Source organism: Macrobrachium nipponense, chromosome 46, assembly GCF_015104395.2.
Source record: "Macrobrachium nipponense isolate FS-2020 chromosome 46, ASM1510439v2, whole genome shotgun sequence".
Lineage (NCBI taxonomy): Eukaryota > Metazoa > Arthropoda > Malacostraca > Decapoda > Palaemonidae > Macrobrachium > Macrobrachium nipponense.
Genome location: NC_061106.1, coordinates 40,266,949 through 40,289,210, shown reverse-complemented (window position 1 = coordinate 40,289,210; position 22,262 = coordinate 40,266,949). Strand labels below are relative to the sequence as shown.

General features: G+C 39.1%; 1 protein-coding gene and 1 long non-coding RNA gene across 3 annotated transcripts; one reads left to right on the top strand and one right to left on the bottom strand.

The window, feature by feature from the left end:
- Positions 1-685: 685 nt before the first annotated feature.
- LOC135214619 (AT-rich interactive domain-containing protein 1B-like) lies at positions 686-8,461 on the bottom strand. 2 transcript variants are annotated; one of them, XM_064248952.1, is made up of 3 exons: positions 8,352-8,461; positions 2,201-2,393; positions 686-1,880 (listed from the first exon to the last, which is right to left on the bottom strand). In XM_064248952.1, the coding sequence occupies exons 1-3, from the start codon at positions 8,352-8,354 to the stop codon at positions 871-873; spliced, it is 1,206 nt and encodes a 401-aa protein (XP_064105022.1). In that variant the 5' UTR covers positions 8,355-8,461; the 3' UTR covers positions 686-870. The 2 variants fall into 2 exon arrangements, with proteins under 2 accessions (XP_064105022.1, XP_064105023.1); XM_064248953.1 differs by having other exon boundaries at positions 2,240-2,393.
- An 11,469-nt stretch (positions 8,462-19,930) lies between these two features.
- LOC135214618 (uncharacterized) lies at positions 19,931-20,650 on the top strand. Its single transcript, XR_010314441.1, has 2 exons — positions 19,931-20,010; positions 20,422-20,650. It is a non-coding gene; the product is annotated as an uncharacterized LOC135214618 (long non-coding RNA).
- The last annotated feature ends 1,612 nt before the right edge of the window (positions 20,651-22,262 follow it).

The window sequence follows — 22,262 nt, the reverse complement described above, 5'->3', positions numbered from 1 at the left end:
TAAGGGTATAACATATCACATGAAAGAAATCCAAAGCTGTCAAGTTCTGGATTCGATGAGAAAGTAATGGATGGAAATCCAGCCACATTGGTCGCTCGGTAGGCATTTGAGGTGACTCATGAGCTCTGCGTTTGCATTCTTTAGCTCATCAGCCACAGTGCAGACAATCTGGAAAAAAAGGGTAAATTTTTAATGAGAATTCAATCGCACTTACAGAATCCGATTTCTAATTAACAAGAGGAGACCATAAATCTAATGAGAGATAATTCACTGGCCATTTAAATTAGTATCCAGTTTACTCACCTGAACCGTGGCTATGATGATGGCCATGCCCATGCCCATGCCCATCTCCACTTACAATTATGACAGCATCACCTCCTTTGCTTTTACTTTTGTCATAGGAATATCCTTTAAAGTTTCCTTTGAAATAAGTGCCTCCTTTATTTGAGACCATTGGCTGGTAAGCTGCAACAGTCTGAACGACTGGCTTTGGCATCAGAGTCTGGGTGACCGGCTTTTGGACGACTACAGTCTGGGGAACAGCGGTCGTGACAACCAGCACGCTATGCGTGTTCTGGGGCTGCATCAGGACGTAATGAGGGTCGTCGCTGTCCCCTGACTGGAAGGAGAGCTTCGACTTGATGTGATGTACGCCCTCGGCTATCTTGTCCCCCATTCCCTTGATGCCGTCACCAAAGGCTTTGAACGTTTCCCTGACTCTTTCGAAGCCCTTCTTGATGGCGTGCGCGGGCCTCTCCATGATCACGACTTCGGAGGTCGAGGGGTGAGCCAAGTGAGTCATCAAGGGGATCTGTTGCTGGACAACGACGTGGGTCGTCACCAGTTGAGGCGCCACCTCAGGTTTTCCCACTACGTACACAACCTGCTGTCCCCCTTGCCTTTGTCAGCACCGTGGTGGTGGTGGTGGTGGTGGTGTCCGTCCCCGATGACTTGAACGTGTCCGCCTCCGTGACCGCTGCCCTTTCCATTACCTCCGAATAGATCCCAACCCCATCCCCAGCCATGGTCCTCTGTCTCGATGCTGACGGCAACATACTCCGTCTGAGGCTCCTGGATGAAAACGTGAGAGGGCGTCAAGTACTGTGAGTGAACGGGAGTCTGGACGTAGACGTGAGAGGGCGTGACATAAGTTGGTTTGCTGGATGAAATGTAGACGTGAGAGGGCGTGGCATAAATCGGTTTGCTCGACTGAATGTAAACTTCTGATGGGGTAACGTAAACTGGCTTCGAAGTTGGCACGTAAACTGGATGCGGCTGGGTTTGCTGGTAGTGGTGTGTCACGGTTTGCGTCAACACCACCGGCTTGGGCTTCGTGACGACTACCGTCTCTGTGTAGACAGATACCACGGCACTTCCCTTCGACCCCTTCTTCTTCTTCTTGTTCCCACCACCTTGACCACGACCACTCTCTATGATAATGGGCTGCACAACCGGTTGCTGGTGGTGATGAGGGTAATGATACACAGGAGGGGGAGGGACATGGTGGGGGAACGGTGGCGGGTGGGCGTGAGGTGGCCCGTGATAACTATGGTCATGATGGTTATGATGTTCGTGATGATTGTGATGGTCAACATGGTGGTGATCGAGGTCATGAGAAGAGATTCCATGGTGAGTGCTGATGATAATCTGAGGTTGTTTCTCCTCCTCCTCCTCCTCCTCGCCTTTTCCTTTCCCTTTGTACCACTCGTCGAACTTCCCTATGAACCTCGCCTGGGCATCGGGAGAACGTCCAGTGCCCTCCGTTGGCTGGGCACTGAGGGATCGCCCAAAGCCTTCATCTTCCCTCTGTACATCCTCACTGGTGTCGTGTCCAAAGACTGAATCCTCTGGTATATCGACTCCGATTCTAGATGAAAAGCCTGTAAGTATTTTGGATGAAATTATAATTAAAATGTGCTATTCAGCTCACAATACAGCAGTTCACAAAAAATTGCAGTTTCCCCAAAGTTGCTTTAAATAAATATCAATCATCACTAGTAGTTACAGAATCCAAGTTGAGAGATCACTAGCTTCGTGAACTGCTTTAAGATTTTTCAAAGTAAATAAATAAGTAATAAAAACTGGATAATTAAATGAAAGCAGAGAAATTTAAACTATCATGCCTTACGGACATGAAAGACAAAAGATATTCGCCCACCAAATACTCATTGAAGTAATATCACAACAACGCTATCACTACCTGATGGAGAGTAGTTGTAGGCGTAGCTTTGGGCATTACCTTCCTGGAGAGTCCATACCATAGGATCCCGGGCTAGTCTGGATGCTACCATATCTTGAATCCTAGGCCACTCGAGCTGAGCAGATGTCTCTAGGTTCCTTGGTAAGACCAGCACTATCAAGGCTGCCAGCCAGGTCCTCCAGCCGGTTAGCAGCTATATATGTAAAGATTCTTCTATCAGTTCATTGATGATAACGAAATGTCTTTGTTAATTGAGGGGGATTGGTATATGAGTGACTTTTCATGGAAAAGGATGGTTTCGACTGACTTAATGGAAGGGGGATGGTTTTCCAACTGACTAAATGGAGGGGGTTGGGTTTCCACTGACTGAATGGAGGAGGATGGTTTCCAACTGACTTAATGGAGGGGGATGGGTTTCCACTGACTTAATGGAGGAGGATAGGTACCCACTGACTTAATGGAGGGGGATGGGTTTCCAACTGACTTAATGGAGGGGGATGGGTTTCCAAGCTTACTTAACGGAGTGAGGATTGGGTTTGCCAACTGACTTAATGGAGGAGGATGGTTTTTCAACTGAACTAAATGGAGGGGGTTGGGTTTGCCACTGACTGAATGGTGGAGGGAAAGGATGGGTTTTCCAACAGACTTAATGGAGGGGGAGGGTCCAACTGACTTAATGGAGGGGATTTTGGGTTTCCAAACTGACTTAAATGGAGGGGGATTGGATTTCCGGTTTTTCCGAACTGAACTTGGAATGGAGGGGATGGGTTTCTGACTGACTTAATGGAGGGGGATGGGTTTCCAACTGACTTAATGGAGGGGGATGGGTTTCCACTGACTTAATGGAGGAGGTGGCGTTTTTCCAGCTGACTTAATGGAAGGGGGATGGGTTTCCGATTGACTTTTAATGGGGGGATTGCTAATCCGACTGACATTAATGGAAGCCGGGGGATTGGGTTTTTTTCCGATTACTTAATGGAGGGGATGGGTTTCCATTAACTTAATTGGGGACGGGGACGGATTGGAGATTTGAACCTAACGATGGAGGGGATGGGTTCTCCTGGACTGGGGGAATAATTGGGTTTAAGGGGATTGCTATTCCGACTTGAAGGTTAATGGAAGGGGAAATGGTTTTTCCAGTACTAATGAAGGGATGGGTTCCGACTTAACTTAATGGACGGGGGAACGGATTTGGGAGATTTGACCTTAATGGAAGGGATGGTTTCCAACTGGCTTAATGGAGGGGGAGGGGTTTCCCACTTAGGCCTTGGACTTCAAGGAAGGGGATGGGGTTTCCACTGGCTTAATGGAGGGGGATGGGTTTCCACTGACTTAATGGAGGGGGATGGTTTTCCAACTGACTTAATGGAAGGTGGTTGGTTTATGACTGTCTTAATGGTGGGGGATGGGTTTCCGACTGACTTAATGAAGGGGATGGTTTTCCGACTGACTTAATGGAGGGGGGTGGATTTCCGATTGACTTAAAGGAGAGGGACGGGTTTACTCTGACTTAATGGAGAGGGATGGGTTTCCGACTGACTTAATGGAGGGGATGGATCTGATTGACTTAATGGAGGGGGATGGGTGTCCTCTGACTTAATGGAGAGGGATGGGATTTCTGACTGACTTAATGGGGGCGGGGGATGGGTTTCCGATTGACTTAATGGAAGGGGATTAGTTTTCAACAGACATAATGGAGGGGATGGTTCTGATTTACTTAATGGAGGGGGATGAGTCTCCTCTGACTTAACGGAGAGGGATGGGATTTCTGACTGCTTAATGGGGCCGGTGTGGGTTTCCGATTGACTTAATGGAAGGGGATTAGTTTTCAACAGACATAATGGAGGGGATGGTTCTGATTTACCTAATGGAGGGGGATGAGTGTCCTCTGACTTAATGGAGAGGGATGGGATTTCTGACTGACTTAATGGGGGCGGGGGATGGGTTTCCGATTGACTTAATGGAAGGGGATTGGTTTTCAACTGACTTAATGGAAGGGGGTTGGTTTATGACTGACTTAATGGAAGGGGGTTGGTTTCCAACTGACCTAATGGAAGGGGGTTGGTTTATGACTGACTTAATGGAAGGGGGTTGGTTTCCAACTGACTTAATGGAGGAGGATGGACTTTCAGGGAAACTGTAATAGATTATAAATTTCAGAAATATTTTTTTTTTTTATTTCAGCGTATTTAATTCCGAAATGAAATCGTGGCCATAGAAAGGAGTCTATTGGATCTTTAAGGATTCTAGTTTTCCCTTCCTAGTGGCTCCTACAGAGTTTCAGTTTTAAAGTGAAAAAAAAAAAAAATGATAAAAAGTAAGCGGTCCTGAGGGCTGAAAGATAGTATATGGCCACCACCTGCCGAAGAACCGGTCCGGAAATTTGTGGACCACAGTCATCTTTGTGGAGTAGAAGCAAAGTGAGAAATCACAACAACTTTTTTATCTCTCTCTCTAGCATTTACATGATAGAAAAATATATAAATGATAAAAGTTAGTCCAAGTAACAATAATTAACCATTCTACCACTGGGAGGATGGGAAACTGAAGTAGATTACTCTTATTACTGAGACGCCAGGTATATCCTTCTTCCTCGCGGTTTCTATCTTAACTGACCTTGTGGTCTTTCATTTGCCTTTGAAGCTCTTAAAGAAAACGTCTGTCGAATTTTCTTCCTTGTTTCGTATCCCTGTGACCGAAGGCTTTACAAAGAGAAAAGTTACAGCATGGACTCCGACAGTGCCCTACAATTTACAGCCATGCAATTATTTATCTATTTTCTTTTTTCTGTACCACGGAATATCAAGTTTCTCCATCCAGACCAGTAATGGCAAAGCCCTGTAGAAGCCTCAAGACAGGGAGCATCAACCAGTTTCTGTCGAAGTACTCTAGTTTTTAATGAGCTCGTCGTCGGCAATTTGCAAGTGAATGTGCCAGGTACCACGCATGAAAGCATTGACGCAAATTCTCGCGTATTTTGTGATGGATACCGACGCCACCGTCCCAACTTATTTTAAAGAATAATACAGAATTACTCACAGGGCTGAAACCGAGAATTGATATTTTGTAAATCTGCATGCAAAAATGTCAATATTTAATCATGCTAAGTCTTTTCTTCGACAATAGGTCTACGTTGCAACGAATTCATTCAGTATAAATATGCTGAGATAGCGTTAAAAAAAGAAAAAAACAATAGATGGAAGGAAACGTTGCAATTATGTAACCCAGTACCGTAGAAAGCAAGAAAATGGAAGGCTTTGGGTATTGGTGTGTGTTGGAGAGAGGTGGGGGGGGGGGGGTTGGGGTGGGGATGGGGGCTCATAGATTTATGGTTGGGACTGGACCGTGTTCGTCCTGAGGTAGCCATAGGTTTAATAGATAAAAGATGTTTACAGGGTGGGAAATACGATAATCCGGAATGTAAACATGTATGTATTCCAAGAATAAACAAAGAAGGATTTTTTCTTTTTGTAATATAACCATTCTATTGACTTTCGAACAAACGAACCTCATCGAATATATACTAATATATATATATATATATATATATATATATATATATATATATATATATATATATATGACCCGTTTAAATCGTCCGTTTCGTCTGGTTAGAATATCTTGACAAATGGAAGAAAGAAGAAGAAGAGCAACTCGGGTAAAAACTGACCCTACCCTGGGTCAAAGTTTTGGGCCACGTTCCTTTTCCACTTTTTTCCTCATTCTCTTTCTCTTCTCAAGCGCTAGTGACTAGTTTACAACGGCTTTAACCCTGCCCTGAAAAAAATAATCCATACCTCTTTAATTAAGGTCAGGGCACAACTAGTTTATCGAGTCGTCAATTGCATAGAATAAATGATAACTGCAAAGAAAAACGAAGAAGAGTTGTCGGTATCATTTTTATTCTTAAGCAACTGAAGTGTTGTGCACTGAGATGTATAGTAAACCAAGAGCTCGTATAATTTTAGTTTTTGTTGGGGGGGAGGGGCGGGCGCCGATTATCAACAGAGAATTGAAAATATTAACGATACGTCGAAAACAACGTACCAGATTTAGGAATACATAATAACAAGTCGGGGTTACTTTAATGAAGTCAGTCTACTACTATTTCGTCTTTAAATGGAAGTTAGGTATCATTAGCTGCAAGGCATAATACAGATTCCGCAGCTGACTCGATTCGCTGATAGAAAACGGATAAAGATAGAAAACGGGTAGAGATAGAAAACGGGTAGAAATGTGCCGAGGAAAACGAGTATGCAGTCACCCAAAGAACGCAAGTGATTGTTAGTAGCAATAATAGCAGCAGTATGAGAGGATATAAACAATTCACAAAATGGATACTTCTAATATTTTTAAAGTCCGATACTGATCTGTCACCATGATTCCGACTAAACGGCTTTACAAATAAATCAGATTCTAAAAACAAACCTCGTTTGAGAATATCTGATAGGGTGACGGTGATAACCGCGTCGAAGCCCAAAGATAGTATATCATTATAAGACCTACTATGGAAGGCTCCGAGTCCATAGTTGTACTGGACCCTGTTTACCCTTGGACCAATGGGTCCTCGAGTGAAATTCGTCTCTATCATTGCCTGCTTTCACACTGGTCCAACCAGGTTTGTGAAACTAGCTGCGTCCATCTTCTGGGCAACTAGTTGCGTCTGCAACCTTAAGTTGTAAAAAACAACTTATTTCCCACCTCTCTTGGTAAGTCTTGCTCTAACTTTTGAAATGAATTGCGCTATTGATTAGCTCCAGTTTTCACCGTTTATTTTATCATGCACAATTTAATTCGTAAAGTGAATTGAAAAAGGAATCGATTTTGCTATAGTGTGATTGAATACCCACACATGTATGAACATGTATACACACAAACACCCATACCAGCGAATTTTACCCAACTGCCCCCCCCCCCCACCCCCCGACCCATCAGCAATCGAATTGCTAACATTTCATTTCCATCATATCTCACAGATTTATATATATATATATATATATATATATATATATATATATATATATATATATATATATATATATAATATATAATATATATATAATAATGGGCGTCTGACAGTACAAGTTGCAATGATTTATTAATGCGTTATTTGACCTGGGTTCTTGCTCTTGACCTCAACTTTTTTCTGAATATTCCTAAAATGGAAAGCACTTCTTTGGCGTGTTGACATAAACCAAAAAAATTTAGTATTAAAAGAAGAAACATTATCTATTTATACCTGACTTGCCAATACGAAAAGGTTAATTTTGAAGAAATTACTCCAATTATTCTAAACAAACAAGCAAAAATGAAACCGTAAATTTCTCTGGGCCAACGCATGCGTGAAAACAATCATATCCTGATAGAAATAATATATATTTTTTTTTCCATAAATAAGAAACGAAGAAGAGCAATATTTCTTTTAGGAATGTTGAAGATAAAAGTTATAACAAGAAAATCATAAGCACGGATATGCATATTCCTTCGTACTTATCAATCAGTTCATCCATTCTCATTTCATCGTTTAAGAATAAAAATGGTTTGCCGATAAAAAAAAAACAATCTTTCTTGATCATAAGAATTTATTCTCATATTATTGCAAAGTCATAGTTACAAAAGGAATGGGCATATTGTTAAGAAAATTGCCGAGATTTGTTTTATAGAAAATAGAAAAAAAGTCTAAAAACTATCACTGGGATCACTGAACTGCTACCAGCCATTTGCTTTTAACCCTGAGTCTATGCAAATCAAAGTGGGCCAATGTCCTGAGTAGCCAAATCTTGACTCCATTAAGTTATCAAGAAGAGCGCGTCCCCAAAAGTATTGTTCTATCAACTTCAAGTCTAATCTTAACCTTCTGTGCACTGTATAACAGCTTGACCTGGCCATGTAACATTTACGCAAGAGTCGAATTCAATTTCTTATAACAGCGGAAGCAAGTACTAGAAAGATTCATTCGGTCAGATTTATTCACTGCTTTAAACGGGAAAAATTCAATTGAAACCACATCGTCAGGTACCTCATGGTATTCGATCCTTCCCGAATGGATTCCGATTAGCTTCGTGAAATTTGTGAAGTGAGTCTAATCCTCATCAGAACTCAACCCTTAAAATAAATGATAAATGAGTCAAGTAACACAATCACAACATACCATATCCGTTACGTGTGGGTGATCACCCCTATTTTGCCCAAGGTAAAGGTACCAGCGTAGAGGTAGGTAGGATGAGTTTGGCCAAGTGACCAGTTACTTCGATGGCAGAGGGAGGACTAAACGATGAGGATACGAACTGGTTCTAGCGATGCTCCTCATTATTTTTCCTCCTCCGCCTCCTCCTTCAGCTAGCCGCTGTTACCGTTCCTTAGCAATCTGGAACACAGAACCGGCGAGAGAGAGAGAGAGAGAGAGAGAGAGAGAGAGAGAGGAGGTTAGCAAATCGCACCAGTCTGATGTCCAGCAAAAGAGACATCACTGAGAGTTTGGTCAATCCAAAGGCTTCTCTATTGTGACCATAGTTTGACTTCGCTAAAGACTCGCCATGTTTGGAATTCGTAAGCTTTTGCCACACATTAACGCAAAGCCAGGCAACCTATAATAACAAATGGCTATCGGCGGAGTAAATGTAACAATAACAACGTACGCAAAAAAAGGTGGGGAAACTTCAGCGTAAGATTACGCTGACTTTCAGAATCAACAGGAAACAGACCTCAGGTAAGGAAACAATATGAACACAGATCATGTTTCGCATTTAGAATACCAACATGACCAGCACAACCATCCAAAGGACTGCTCTTATTTCGTGACTCCGAGTAAAACTAGTTTTTTTTTCTCTCTCTCTCTCTTTTTCTCACAATTCGAGAAAGTAAAATGGCAATGACAATGAACTCTCGCTGAAAGAAAGTCGTGATCTATTTTTAGTTGTGCAACTTCCAGCGCGTCATGTTATCCGGGTATAAACGAAGATTTGGATCTTCCCGAGTTGAACTTTTACTGGTTGAAATGGAACGCTCGAAGTACCTGTTCCGTTTTATGTCATTTTATTTCATATATATGAATAATAAGAACGAACGGATTTCAGAAAGATTATCATTATTATTTTTCCAAAAAATATCCACTGTATTGTAAGTGTAAATATGTACTTGAAAACACACACACACACACACACACACACACACACACACACACACACACACACACATATATATATATATATATATATATATATATATATATATATATTTATATATATATATATATATATGTATATATATATCTATATATACATAATATATAGTAGATATATATATATATACATATATATCTATATATATATATATATATATATATATATATATATATATATGCATCACAGTGGAGGATTTTTTCACCATTTGAGTGACTCAAGTGATTATTATTATTATTATTATTATTTTTTTTTTTTTTTTTTTTTGGCTCTATCCACAGTCCTCCAATTCGACTGGGTGGTATTTATAGTGTGGGGTTCCGGGTTGTTGCATCCTGCCTCCTTAGGAGTCCATCACTTTTTCTTACTATGTGCGCCGTTTCTAGGATCACACTCTTCTGCATGAGTCCTGGAGCTAACTTCAGCCTCTAGTTTTTCTAGATTCCTTTTCAGGGATCTTGGGATCGTGCCTAGTGCTCTATGATTATGGGTACGATTTCCACTGGCATATCCCATATCCTTCTTATTTCTATTTTCCGATCTGATACTTATCCATTTTTTTTTCCCTCTCTTTCTCTTCTTCAATCTGGTGTCCCATGGTATTGCGACATCAATGAGTGATACTTTCTTCTTGACTTTGTCAATCAACGTCACGTCTGGTCTATTTGCACGTATCACCCTATCCGTTCTGATACCATAGTCCCAGAGGATCTTTGCCTGCTCGTTTTCTATCACTCCCTCTGGTTGGTGCTCGTACCACTTATTACTGCAAGGTAGCTGATGTTTCTTGCACAGGCTCCAGTGGAGGGCTTTTGCCACTGAATCATGCCTCTTTTTGTACTGGTTCTGTGCAAGTGCCGGGCATTCGCTTGCTATGTGGTTTATGGTTTCATTTTTCGTATTGCACTTCCTACATATGGGAGAGATGTTATTTCCGTCTATCGTTCTTTGAATATATCTGGTTCTTAGGGCTGATCTTGTGCCGCTGTTATCATTCCTTCAGTTTCCTTCTTTAGCTCTCCCCTCTGTAGCCATTGCCATGTGTCATCGCTGGCTAGTTCTTTAGTCTGTCTCATGTATTGTCCGTGCATTGGTTTGTTGTGCCAGTCCTCTGTTCTCTGTCATTCTCCTGTCTCTGTATATTTCTGGGTCTTCGTCTACTTTTATTAGTCCTTCTTCCCATGCACTCTTTAGCCCCTCGTCTTCACTGGTTTTCAGATATTGCCCCAGTGCTCTGTTTTCGATGTTGACGCAGTCCTCTATACTTAGTAGTCCTCTCCCTCCTTCCTTTCGTGTTGTTATGATAGTCTGTCCGTATTTGCTCTTGGGTAGTGCTTTGTGTATTGTCATATGTTTTCCTGGTTTTCTGATCTATGGTGCGGATCTGCCTTCGTCCATTCCACTATTCCTGCGCTGTATCTGATTACTGGCACTGCCCATGTGTTTTATGGCTTTTACTCATATTTACGGCATTGAGTTTTGACTTGAGTATCGCCTTGAGTCTCTGCATATATTCTTTCCTGATCGTGTCCTTCATCTTTTGGTGTTTTTATTATTATTATTATTATTATTATTATTATTATTATTATTATTATTTATTCATGTGACAACTCAAAAATGCTCTTACTTGTTTAAAAAGAACTCTCACTTATACATGAAAGCGGACGAAATAAATATCCAAATACCCAAGAAACTAAGAGTAATATAAAGACGAAAATAAATCCATGAATAATAACCAGCCAATAAATGATAACTATAAATCCAAAACAACACATCATGAGAGAGGGAAGTTCAGGCAACAGTGAACATTGATCTGAAATAGAACTACAACTCCTTAATTCATCAGGGATAAAAGACGCAAGTTCTTTTTAGTGTAACATCGTGATACCTCAACAGAACTTGGACAAACAAAGCAGCACGCACTAATTCTAAACTGAGAATTGTTTGAGAATCAATACCACTGTTAAGTAAGAGGGAAAAACTGCTTTGGGCAATGGATACTATTTTTTTGTGGACAAAGTTTCACCAGAATCAATGTTTTTTTTTTTACCACCTATATACTGGGCAGAATGTTTGGCATTTGGGTACGTGCCCTCTAAAACTTGCCTTGGCATTGCTTGGCGGGGAATTCAGCATTGCAGAGTGACTATAGGCCATAGCGATTGTCTTTAAAACTAAGACATGGAATGTCTTATTTTCCACAGAGGATTTGGCTTGAGAGCGATTTCGGTTATAAAAGTGGCCCATGTGCTATAATCCCCCTCTCCCCCCCTTTTTTTATTACCAGTGCTTTTGTAAATGGTATACGAGAGAGAGAGAGAGAGAGAGAGAGAGAGAGAGAGAGAGAGAGAGAGAGAGAGAGAGAGAGAACTCAAAGCTGTTAAAGGATGTTACACCCATCAGTTTCATGAATGGCAGATCTGTCAAATTATGATCGATAAGGTTAATTCTATATATATATATTATATATATATATATTATATATATATATATATATATATATATATATATATTATATATATATATAGAAAGAGAGAGAGAGAGAGGAAGAGGCTTGCGGGTACCTATGATGTGTAACGAGGTAAGTACCTGTTGCGTTGAGAGAGAGAGAGAGAGAGAGAGAGAGAGAGAGATAGAGAGAGAGAGAAAAGAGAGAGAGATATGGGAACGGGTGGGGTGGGTGAGGGGGGGGCGGGTTACCAAATGAACTGCAAACGAAAGCTATGGTTCCGAATAAGTTTCTCAAACATCGAACTCCCGGTAATAACTGGGTCCAAGACAAGGCCAGCTTTTTCGTGGCAGATCCAGTGGCCCAAAAACCATTACCTAAACTTCTTCCTTATTGTGAGACGCGTTTTTGCCTCCATAGAAATGAGCTCTCGCCCTCTGCAGGCGATTATCGGCTTGGTTTTGTAAAAGAGAGAGAGAGAGAGAGAGAGAGAGAGAGAGAAACGCAAACGTCAATAAATCCGGTTTTTCGATGGGGATTTGCGGGAGACAAGCAAGCCGATTATCGCTATGGCCGCTCCTTATTACTTATAATAAGACATGCCTCGGTACCCTCAGATTAGCCGTGTTCCTGCGACATTCCTGTCGTCTCCGAATCCCTTGCCTAGTTTTCGGAATTTTTTTCTCATTTTGTCATATCGTCTGTTACCTCACACTATGGTCATAATTAAAAACAAATACGACTTTAGTTAGCACGATATAGATAACTGACCATTTATCAGGTCTTGCATGAAATACTCTTCCATTTTGATGGACCCATGTCCTTCGTGAACGTAATGTTTGCTTAGGGCTTTGCATCACCAAAATTACTGGGGGTAACCGATACAACAGAAACTGAAAGAATTTTATTGAATTTAATTTTCTAACTAGACTTATATAACTAATAAAAGACAGGCGCAGTCCAAGTGATTTGCCCTCTTTGTAGAACGAGTACTTGAGAACTAATGTACCAAGGCGTTCCAAACTTTTGGGACCAGCCTCTTGGCCAGGATCATAACGTCAGCTCTAACGTGTCAGAGAGGCAGCGTACTAATAAAAGCGAAGGCCGCATGCAGGAGGACTTCAAATTGCTTAGAAGAATTTCCTTCAAGACAGGACAGATCTATTGAGTCTAGAATCTAGATGAAACTTTAAAATTAAATTCCGGGAGGTTAGATTGTCTTATGACGCGGAAATACTTAAACACACTGAGAATCCACAGACTCATTATTCTTGTTGAAATGCAACTTTATATATATTTTCTTGGAAGACTAACTACCCCTGCAATCAGTACGTTGACTTGGGTAAAAGCAAACAGGTCCTGTAGTGTCGAACCCCATTTTTTAAAAATAACTCTCAAGAAGTGTCATTCAGTTCAAATTTAATCGTCTCTCATTACAGCTCCACAATTTGTGACCATGACAGTAAGGAGTCAATCCCCCTCCCCCTTCCATCCGCACCCATAGATATCTATTGGACTTTATCTGGTGACTTTTAGAGAAGCGCGTACGCCTAGCTGGGCATTTTCCAGACAGCCAGAATGTGCGTTTTCTTAATTTTTTTTCTGCTCTATTTGCTAAACCAGTTTTGGATTATTAGTGCTGCCATTGAAAAGGGAGACTGCATTTTCCAGGCAGATGAACATCTAACGATTTGTAACCTGCTTCGTTAAAGTTGGGTTATCGTGTGTCGGTGAGTAAAAAAAGTAAATAAAATAAAAAAGGCTTCGCGTGACTCCAACCACAAAAGAGAGAGGGCTCAAGGAGAGAGAGAGAGAGAGAGAGAGAGAGAGAGAGAGAGATCTGCGAGTAGTACCAGATCTGCAGGTCAAGAAGTACAGTGGAGCAAATTGAAGAAAAGCGTCCTAAACACGCGGAGGTGTATTGTATTTCAGTAAATACTTACGCATTTCAATCCAAATGCAACAGGCGAATAATATCCCATTATGTACTATATGCGCATCCCGGAAAACCATTATTGCTAACAGTGAAAAGAATACCACACGAGTATCAATATCAAAACTTTTAAAATTACACCAATCTCTAACCGGTACTGAAAGAAATGACACAAAACATTCTTTACAAAGGAAAGATTTAGATAGATTTTGATGTATTTAGAATAAGTACCAATGCCGAATAGAGCCTAAATTTGGACCAGTTTAAGCCTTAAAAACGTTTTTGGACCAAACAATAACTTAGAGCGATGATCTGTCTACGATTTCTCAGAGAGAGAGAGAGAGAGAGAGAGAGAGAGAGAGAGAGAGAGACTCTGGAACAGTAACAAACAACTAAAATGGACCTATATAAATAAATAATCTATCAACAACGTATTGAGATGAACAATAAATCATGAAATATAGGGTAAGGTGCCAAATTGGTACAGTAAAGTACACACCTTCCTTTTTCAAATTGTAATTTTAGAAGTCCATAGAAATCTTAGCGTTACACGACATGCTGCATATTATCTTACCACAACTGTCTTTAATTAATGTACATCAACTTTTATTCTGATAAGGGAGAGAAATCCTGAAATATTAGGTTAAAGTTACCATTTCCAAAAACTACCCAGGAAGAATCTATTATATAGATAAATCGTCGTTCAACTTTAACAGTTTCGAAAACTCGTCTCTCTGGTTTTGTTGCATAGAAAGCGTTTGTGTTTTTATGTTAGCAAGTATCTCCACGTTGAAAGTTACCCAGTTTGCATCGGCAGTTAAAAATTTTCACGTTCCTATGAACAAGAATATAGTACACTATAGTTAAACAACTTGGCTATAAATATAAACAAATTTCATAGTATATGGCTTTAAACAAAGTTCAAAGTATATGACTCAAATATAAACGAATTTAACTGCATATGGCTATAAGAGTCAAAGCATTTCCTACATAATCATTCTTTTAAAAAATATATCATCTACCGCACCACAATGTAATCTGGATGATCATATCATTATGCCAGTTCCCTCATCTTAAATTTATAGACAATGATGCTTAGTGTCAACATCTAGTTTTACCTATAGAAAAAAAGGGGTTTATTTCCTCATCGTTGTTGAAATTGCAGAATTTATAGCCTCGTAAATCAACGCCTGGGTCCTTTAGGTCTGAATACGACAAATCACTACCTGGATCTTCTTGTAGTTACGTCGCCATAAGGGAATATTCTTGAGTATTTAGGCAATTAAAATATCTGTTCGTTTGAAAGCCAATGTCGTCAATACGTTTGCTAATCTTTTATTGGAAACTTAAGTCATTTGTTAATTGTTTGCATCGCGAATTCCTTATCTTTGGCAAATTTACTTTTGATTGATAAAAGATAATAATAAAAGAATTTATCAGACTTTTTTTTCATTAGGATCTGTGAACATAAGAGTAGCAAAGGAATCTCGGATAGTTAATTACCTGAAAACTCGGCAAAATTAGCAGCTTCTGGTTTGCTAACTTCCCACTTTAGCTTCACATAAACTTATATGAGAAAAATTACATTAATAACAGCAGAGGTGATGTTCACTGCTGTTTGATTAATTCTTTGAATTTCAATGATAAATGTAAAATTTCTCTCCTCTTCTCTCTCATCTCTCTCTCTCCTCTCAAACTTATCTCGCTCTCTCTCTCTCTCTCTCTCTCTCTCTCTATATATATATATATATATATATGTTCGTCACCTTGGAGGTTTTTCAGGTGACATGACCCACTGCGACTCACACTAGCTATCGAAGATCTGCCGCTACTTATAGGAACGTATCGTTGCAACTCACAGTCAAGTTCTAAATAACTTTAAATGATCGTTGCTACTTTGCCACTGCCCTTTTCACAATTATAACCAATTAGGAGGAAGAAAAGCGATGACGCTCACGTGATCAATTCTACTGTTACTCAGTCATTTATCACTGACAGTCAAAAACCAGTGACGAATTCCGGTTCTTAAGAGATAGCCCGAATACATTTAAGTCTACTTGCATAAAGTCTAAGGTCCCTTGGACTACTACGTATCTTAAGACCACTTTTTTCCCCCCTCGCTTTTACTAATATGGCGGACTGACATTTTCCTGTGAGGAAAAAAGTGGAAACGAACCATCAATTAAGCGTAGCCAGGTGATATTGTTGCCTTCGTGTGTTGGTTCATGTTTTTCCCCGGTTGCTTTCTTTTGTCAGCAGTTTCTCCTGGGCAGACTTTTTTTTCAGATGCCCATAAAGTTACCTGTGGGGGCATCATCGAGACCTCTTATTGGCATCTTAGCGACGAGTGGTATGGCAGTCTAGGTTAGTCAGTTGAGAAACAGCATTTTAATGAACGGTTAGAGCCCGACAAAGGAAGCCTCGAGGGAAACTAGAGAGAGAGAGAGAGAGAGAGAGAGAGAGAGAGAGAGAGAGAGAGAGAGAGAGAGAGAGAGAGAGAGAGAGAGAGAGTCAATGCTTGGTTAAATTTTGCCGGTATTTAAATTTTTATTTTATTTTAAGATGATTTATAATCATGAATATCTCCATCCTCTCTATTTCCCAACAAGTTACCTGCAAAGGGCAGACAGAATATTCGAGGTGCCTTCTCAAACTTTCTAGTAACCTGTCTCAGATGATCCCTGTCTAAAAAAAAGAGAGGGAGGGAACAAAAGAGAGAAAACAAAAATCATTTAAGATGCGCACTCACGCACCCGGTAAGCGGAGGATTCCAAATACCGTAACACAGGAACCGAACTGAAACGCCATGTCACTGAGCGAGGATTCCAGTCTTTTTAAAAAATAAGTGAAATGCCTTTAAAAAAAAAAACTGTTGTGCTCTCACTCTCTAATCGTGAGTTGGAGACGACAATGGACACCGGTAAGAAAAACCACGTCCCTGTACCAGGATCAGGCTTTCACTTCTACGGAGCAATCCAGAAGAGGAAAAAGAAGAAGAAGAAGAAGAAGTAGGCGGGGCTTTTAAGGGAGGTCTCGAGTAGGTCGACTGCAGTCTCTCTTCACCTGTTTGCCCCAGTACAGCTCTCGCCTTAACCTGGTATGGTCTCTGAAATACGGCTGCGACTACTTCCAGACGTTTTTTCCATGAGAGGAAGCTTCGCGTCTTGAGTCATGGTGGGTTTTCCTTTCGTTTTCGGTTGCGTATCTTATGACCACTTGTAACGTTTGCTGCTGCGATATTTCAGTGCATGTTTTGTTTTTTGTCAGTCCAGGTGACAGTCTGTCCTTGCGCATATTTTGTGTGGTGAACGAGTGGTTACCTGGAATTGGAGTCATCATGTTGTTGTTGAAGGTAAAACTGGCCTTATGTCAGCACGGGCTCTTGCTCATGGAGCAGCCCGTAGGTTGGAATCGTCAGTGAGGTCTACGAATAAGTGGTATTATACGCATTCAAAAAACGCTTTGCACTTCGTAGTATTTGACGTTGGACATTAAGCCTAGAAGTTTTTTAGCTATTGTGTGTATATATATATATATATATATATATATATATATATATATATATATATATATATGTATATATATATATATTATATATATATATATATATATATGTGTGTGTGTGTGTGTGTGTGTGTGTATAGTATATTGTAAGCGTGCCCGCGCGATCAAGTTTGAACGGGCGTGTGTGCTTTCGATGGCCATTTGTATTCGAACTTCATGGAACCTCTGTAAAAACATCACCGTATTTCGTTAAGTTTAAGAGAAAACAATTGCATATTCACATACACATATAATATATATATATATCTATATATATATATATATATATATATATATATATATATATATATATATATATATATATATATATATATATATATATATATATATTGTGTATGCATGCATGTCAGTCTGATTACATACACACGCACACACGCGATATATATATATATATATATATATATATATATATATATATATATATATATATATATATATATCTATATATATATATATATATATATTATATGAATATATATACGCGAATTTCATGAAACCCCTGTGATAAATGAATGTATTTCATTAAGATTAAGGGATTATTAACAACATATTTCACCAAACGAGAAACAGTCATCTTGTGACATTTGTTTACCATCTTTTTTAGGCGTTTTCCTCTTCTTGCAGTTGCTGAGCAGGTGGTGGAAGTGGTGGGCCGGCCTTTGGTCCATTTTTGGATGGTTCACAGCAAGTTCGGCGGAGCTGGTGTGGCCCACAATCCAGCCCATCGTTGAAGCGCACCTCGGCCAGGCGCCGTATCTGGAATCTCTCGCGGGCACTTCGGATGGCCTGCCTGCTTACAAATACGCCTTCGTCAGGGAAGATTTCGGGAACTCCATCAGCCCTCCGGAAGAAGATGCGGCCCTGAATGGTTAGTGTTTATGGCTGGTGAACTTGAAAACTATACGCTTCTTTTGGTGTGGTGACTAAATGTCCTCGTAGTTCTTTTATAGACAGCAGTATCCGAAATCCACATAGTTGAGTAAAAATGCTTGATTATAAAATAAATCACCATAGCTAGGATTTTATTCACGGTCTTTTTCACCTGTCATACGTTCTTACTTTTGCTTCATTTCTAAAAGATGTCAAAGGAGCGTGTTCTAAGGGACTCCAAACTTTCCTTTATAAGAATAAGTGCTAAGCAATATACTTTAGTACCAAAACATTTAATTCATACGCCGGTCTACCTTACTTCAATATATGGGGATTACGTATACGAATGAGTTAGTAATCATGGCACCGGCCCCTCAAGGAATATATATTTATTAATAATGAAATGTGTTGAAGTATGATATGTCCACTAATTTGACGAATGAATCTCTGAGTGTATTGAACTTTTAAACATGCGAGTAAACAGTATTCAGATGAAGAAGTAGGAAGTAAAATATTCAACATTCCGTAGTTTCGTGAAAATTGAGGAAAAAACTCGCTCGATTGAACTTAAAATATAAAATGACCAGAGTAGATGAGTTTGAATGTATGGAAACAGATGCGAATGGCATAGGATCATAAACATCGCAAACCTCTGAATACAAAGTAATAATATGACTATATACCATGTTAGGTTAATACTTCGTGAGCGGTTACCTTTGCGTTTTGTATTTATATTTCTCGTTTTTTATGTTTATCTTTCTCGTTTTTTATGTTTATATTTCTCGTATGTTTATCTTTCTCGTTTTATATTTATATTTCTCGTTTTATGTTTATATTTCTCGTTTTTTAAGTGGAACTGGTATGTTTCTCACGAGAAAGGCAACATTAAAAGCAGGCTACCTGAATGATATTTTATCTGAAAACGCAAAATATATTTTCAAGTTATCTCAAGGGAGAGGAATCATTACACACAATACCTATTGAACAGATCACAAGTTGAATTATAGTACTATAATCCAGTTGATTTTCTTGTTTCTGTTTTCATGAAATGCTCCACCATTTAGATATCTTTTGATTAAAATTTGTCTGATCATTTCTCTTTCAGGTTTCTCAGCACGAACGGGACTTGCTTCCGAATCCGCGGACGTGGCGAGCGAGGACGACCAAGACGAAGCCGTAGCCGCTGAGGGCGGCGGACGGTCTCCCGAAGCCAGTCCGAGGTTCATCAGCCAGTTCGCCGAATGGTACAAAGGGAAGGAGAAGGGCAAGGAGAAGGAGAAGGAGAAAGAGGAGGTCAAGGAAGACAACGACAATTTCCACGTCATCATCAGCCATCACGCAGCGCAGACTCACCACAGCGACCATCACAGCAGTCATCACGATGACCACCACGGGCATGGACATGGCCATGGGCATGGGCATTATCATCACGATCATGACCATTATCACCATGATCATGGGCACGGGCACGGCCATTATAGTCACGGCCACTACAGTCATGGGCCCTACGGATACGGGCACCACGGGAGCCCCTCGAACATTCATATTTACGGGTATCCATACCAGTCCTACCATGGTGGGCATCCACCTTATTACCCCCACCCGTATCCATACCCCTACCCGTATTACGCCCCTGCACCTAGCAACCATCACCATCACGAGCAGCGGCCCGTTGTGCAGCCGATTATCATTGGGGCAGGAGGAGGAGGAGGGGGAGGGGGAGGAGGAGGGGGCGGAAGAGGGAAGGGGAAAAATAAAGGGAAACTCATCATCCTCAATGCGAGTTCCACCGGAGGACAAGTTTCCACACAAGGTAAGAATTTCACGTCCTCAAAAAAAAAAAAAAAAAAAAAAAAAAAAAAAAAAAAATAAATAAATAAATAAAAATAAAAAGTAAAAATGTAAATAAAATGAATAAATAAATAAATAAATACATAAATAAATAAAAGCTTGACCCTCAAAATATCTTGAAAGAATCTAGTTGCATGGCTTTATCTAAATCATAGATAACTTATATTTTCAACCAGTAACCTTTCTCCAGTATGCCCTCGTCTGATAATTGCTGTAGACCAATAATTACTTTGCTTGTTCGTAACAAAGAGAAAAAATTTTATCTGTAGCCTCAGTAATATTATGATTATTATTCAGAGGATAAATCCTATTCACATGGAACAAGACCAAAGGTAGTATTGAATGATTAGTAATCATTACTTCTCTTTTCCAGGTAACTATGCAGCAGGGTTTAGATACATTTAGTAGTGGAAGAGGTTTTATCTCTATCAGATGGTGACCAGCGGCAACTTGCCCTTCGGCTCAAAATAACGGTTCATGAAAATGTATGGACTTCAATACCTGACTTTTTCATTAATGGATATTATTTATTACATATATTATATAAACAGCTCGTTATTATTTTGTTATTTATGATTATTAAATTATTTTATTTAGTGTAATTGTTGATTAACTTAACACATTGTAGATAATTATGTTATTAGCCGGCGATTATAGGATTGTTTTTGGAGCTGACGGTAAATATCACTAGCTGATATCGCTATAGCTAATCATGATTGGGTTAAGCTCACGCTGTTCGGGGTCACCAGCCACCAATGATTACAGCTCAGATACATCGGCCAATTGGAAGGAAAATAAAAGACAAATAGGATGACTAATGTCCTGGTCTTGGTTAACTGCGTAAAATCTAAGTAAATGCACCAAATGGAAACCTGGAAAAAGTGAAGACGATCATTTGTTGGCTAAACGTCTAATTCTTTATCAAGTAAAGCTCCTTCCCCTTTTATACACACACACACACACACACACACACACACACACACACATACACACACACACACATATATATATATATATATATATATATATATATATATATATATATATATATATATATATATATATATATAATATATTGTTACGATGTGCCAAGTATCTGGTTACCATGCATCAAATATTACCTCACCAAAAGCCAGACACTTGAACCCTCATAACACGTTTAAACGACTGAATACTCTAAAGGCAACAGTGATCCCTTAATACTTACCAGTATTGCAAAAAATCAGACTAAGTTCATCAAAACAGGTGTGAGGTAATCTTATAAGTAATTGAATTAATCAAAGGGCATCACTCCATCAACAACTTTAAAAGTCTAAGTATTTCCCTGATTTCAGAAGTCTAAGTACTTCCCTGGTTCTAAGTCACTTCAAATAAATTGAAGGAAAGCAAATCAATTACCACTCTATGTTTCTACCTAACATAAATATAATCATAATTAAATGCAAATATACTGGTATAAGAATGAAAACACTTATATAAGTTTTAAATACAAAAATTTATTATCAAATTCAAAATTTATAAGTGAAATTCACAATATCAGGGAAAATTACTGTTACTTGAAAACAAAGTAAAGTTTAATTAATTCTTGAATCAAATTAAGTAAAATTAAATCAAAATTAATTTTTCACAAAATTCAAGAAAATTAATTCAATCAAAATTCAAAAGTGTTAGGCAATAATTGAAAATTTGAAATTAATTCACAAGTGCTAAACAACAATAAAACTTGAAAAGAATTCTAAGTAAATGCAAATTAATTCACAAATGTTAAATTCAATTAAATGTGTAATGATTAAGCAATGAAAATAACTAAGTCAATTAAATTGTGAATGCAAACGAAAATATAAAACAAAAAGACACACTTCAATAAGAAAATGAAACAGTGCACAAACAAGTTTTCACTCAAAACATCAGTTTTTACCACACCTTCGTAAACACCTGTTATTAGTTATTAGTTAACCACAGTTCCTAACAATTATTAGTTAACCACACTGCCTATCCATTATTAGTTAAACACAATTCCTATCCGTTATTAGTTATTAGTTAACCAAACGCTTTTCCCATTAACTTTTACTTATTAGTTAAACACAATTCCTATCCGTTATTAGTTATTAGTTAACCAAACACTTTTCCCATTAACTTTTAGTTATTAGTTAAACACAATTCCTATCCGTTATTAGTTGCAACTAATAAAAATATAACACACTTTACCTTTTT

Bases quoted from the DNA above. Each gene is read 5' to 3' on its own strand.
- LOC135214619 (XM_064248952.1), bottom strand. The intron at 1,881-2,200 runs GTAGTGATAGCG...AAATACTTACAG, and splicing joins CTACAACTACTCTCCATCAG to GCTTTTCATCTAGAATCGGA.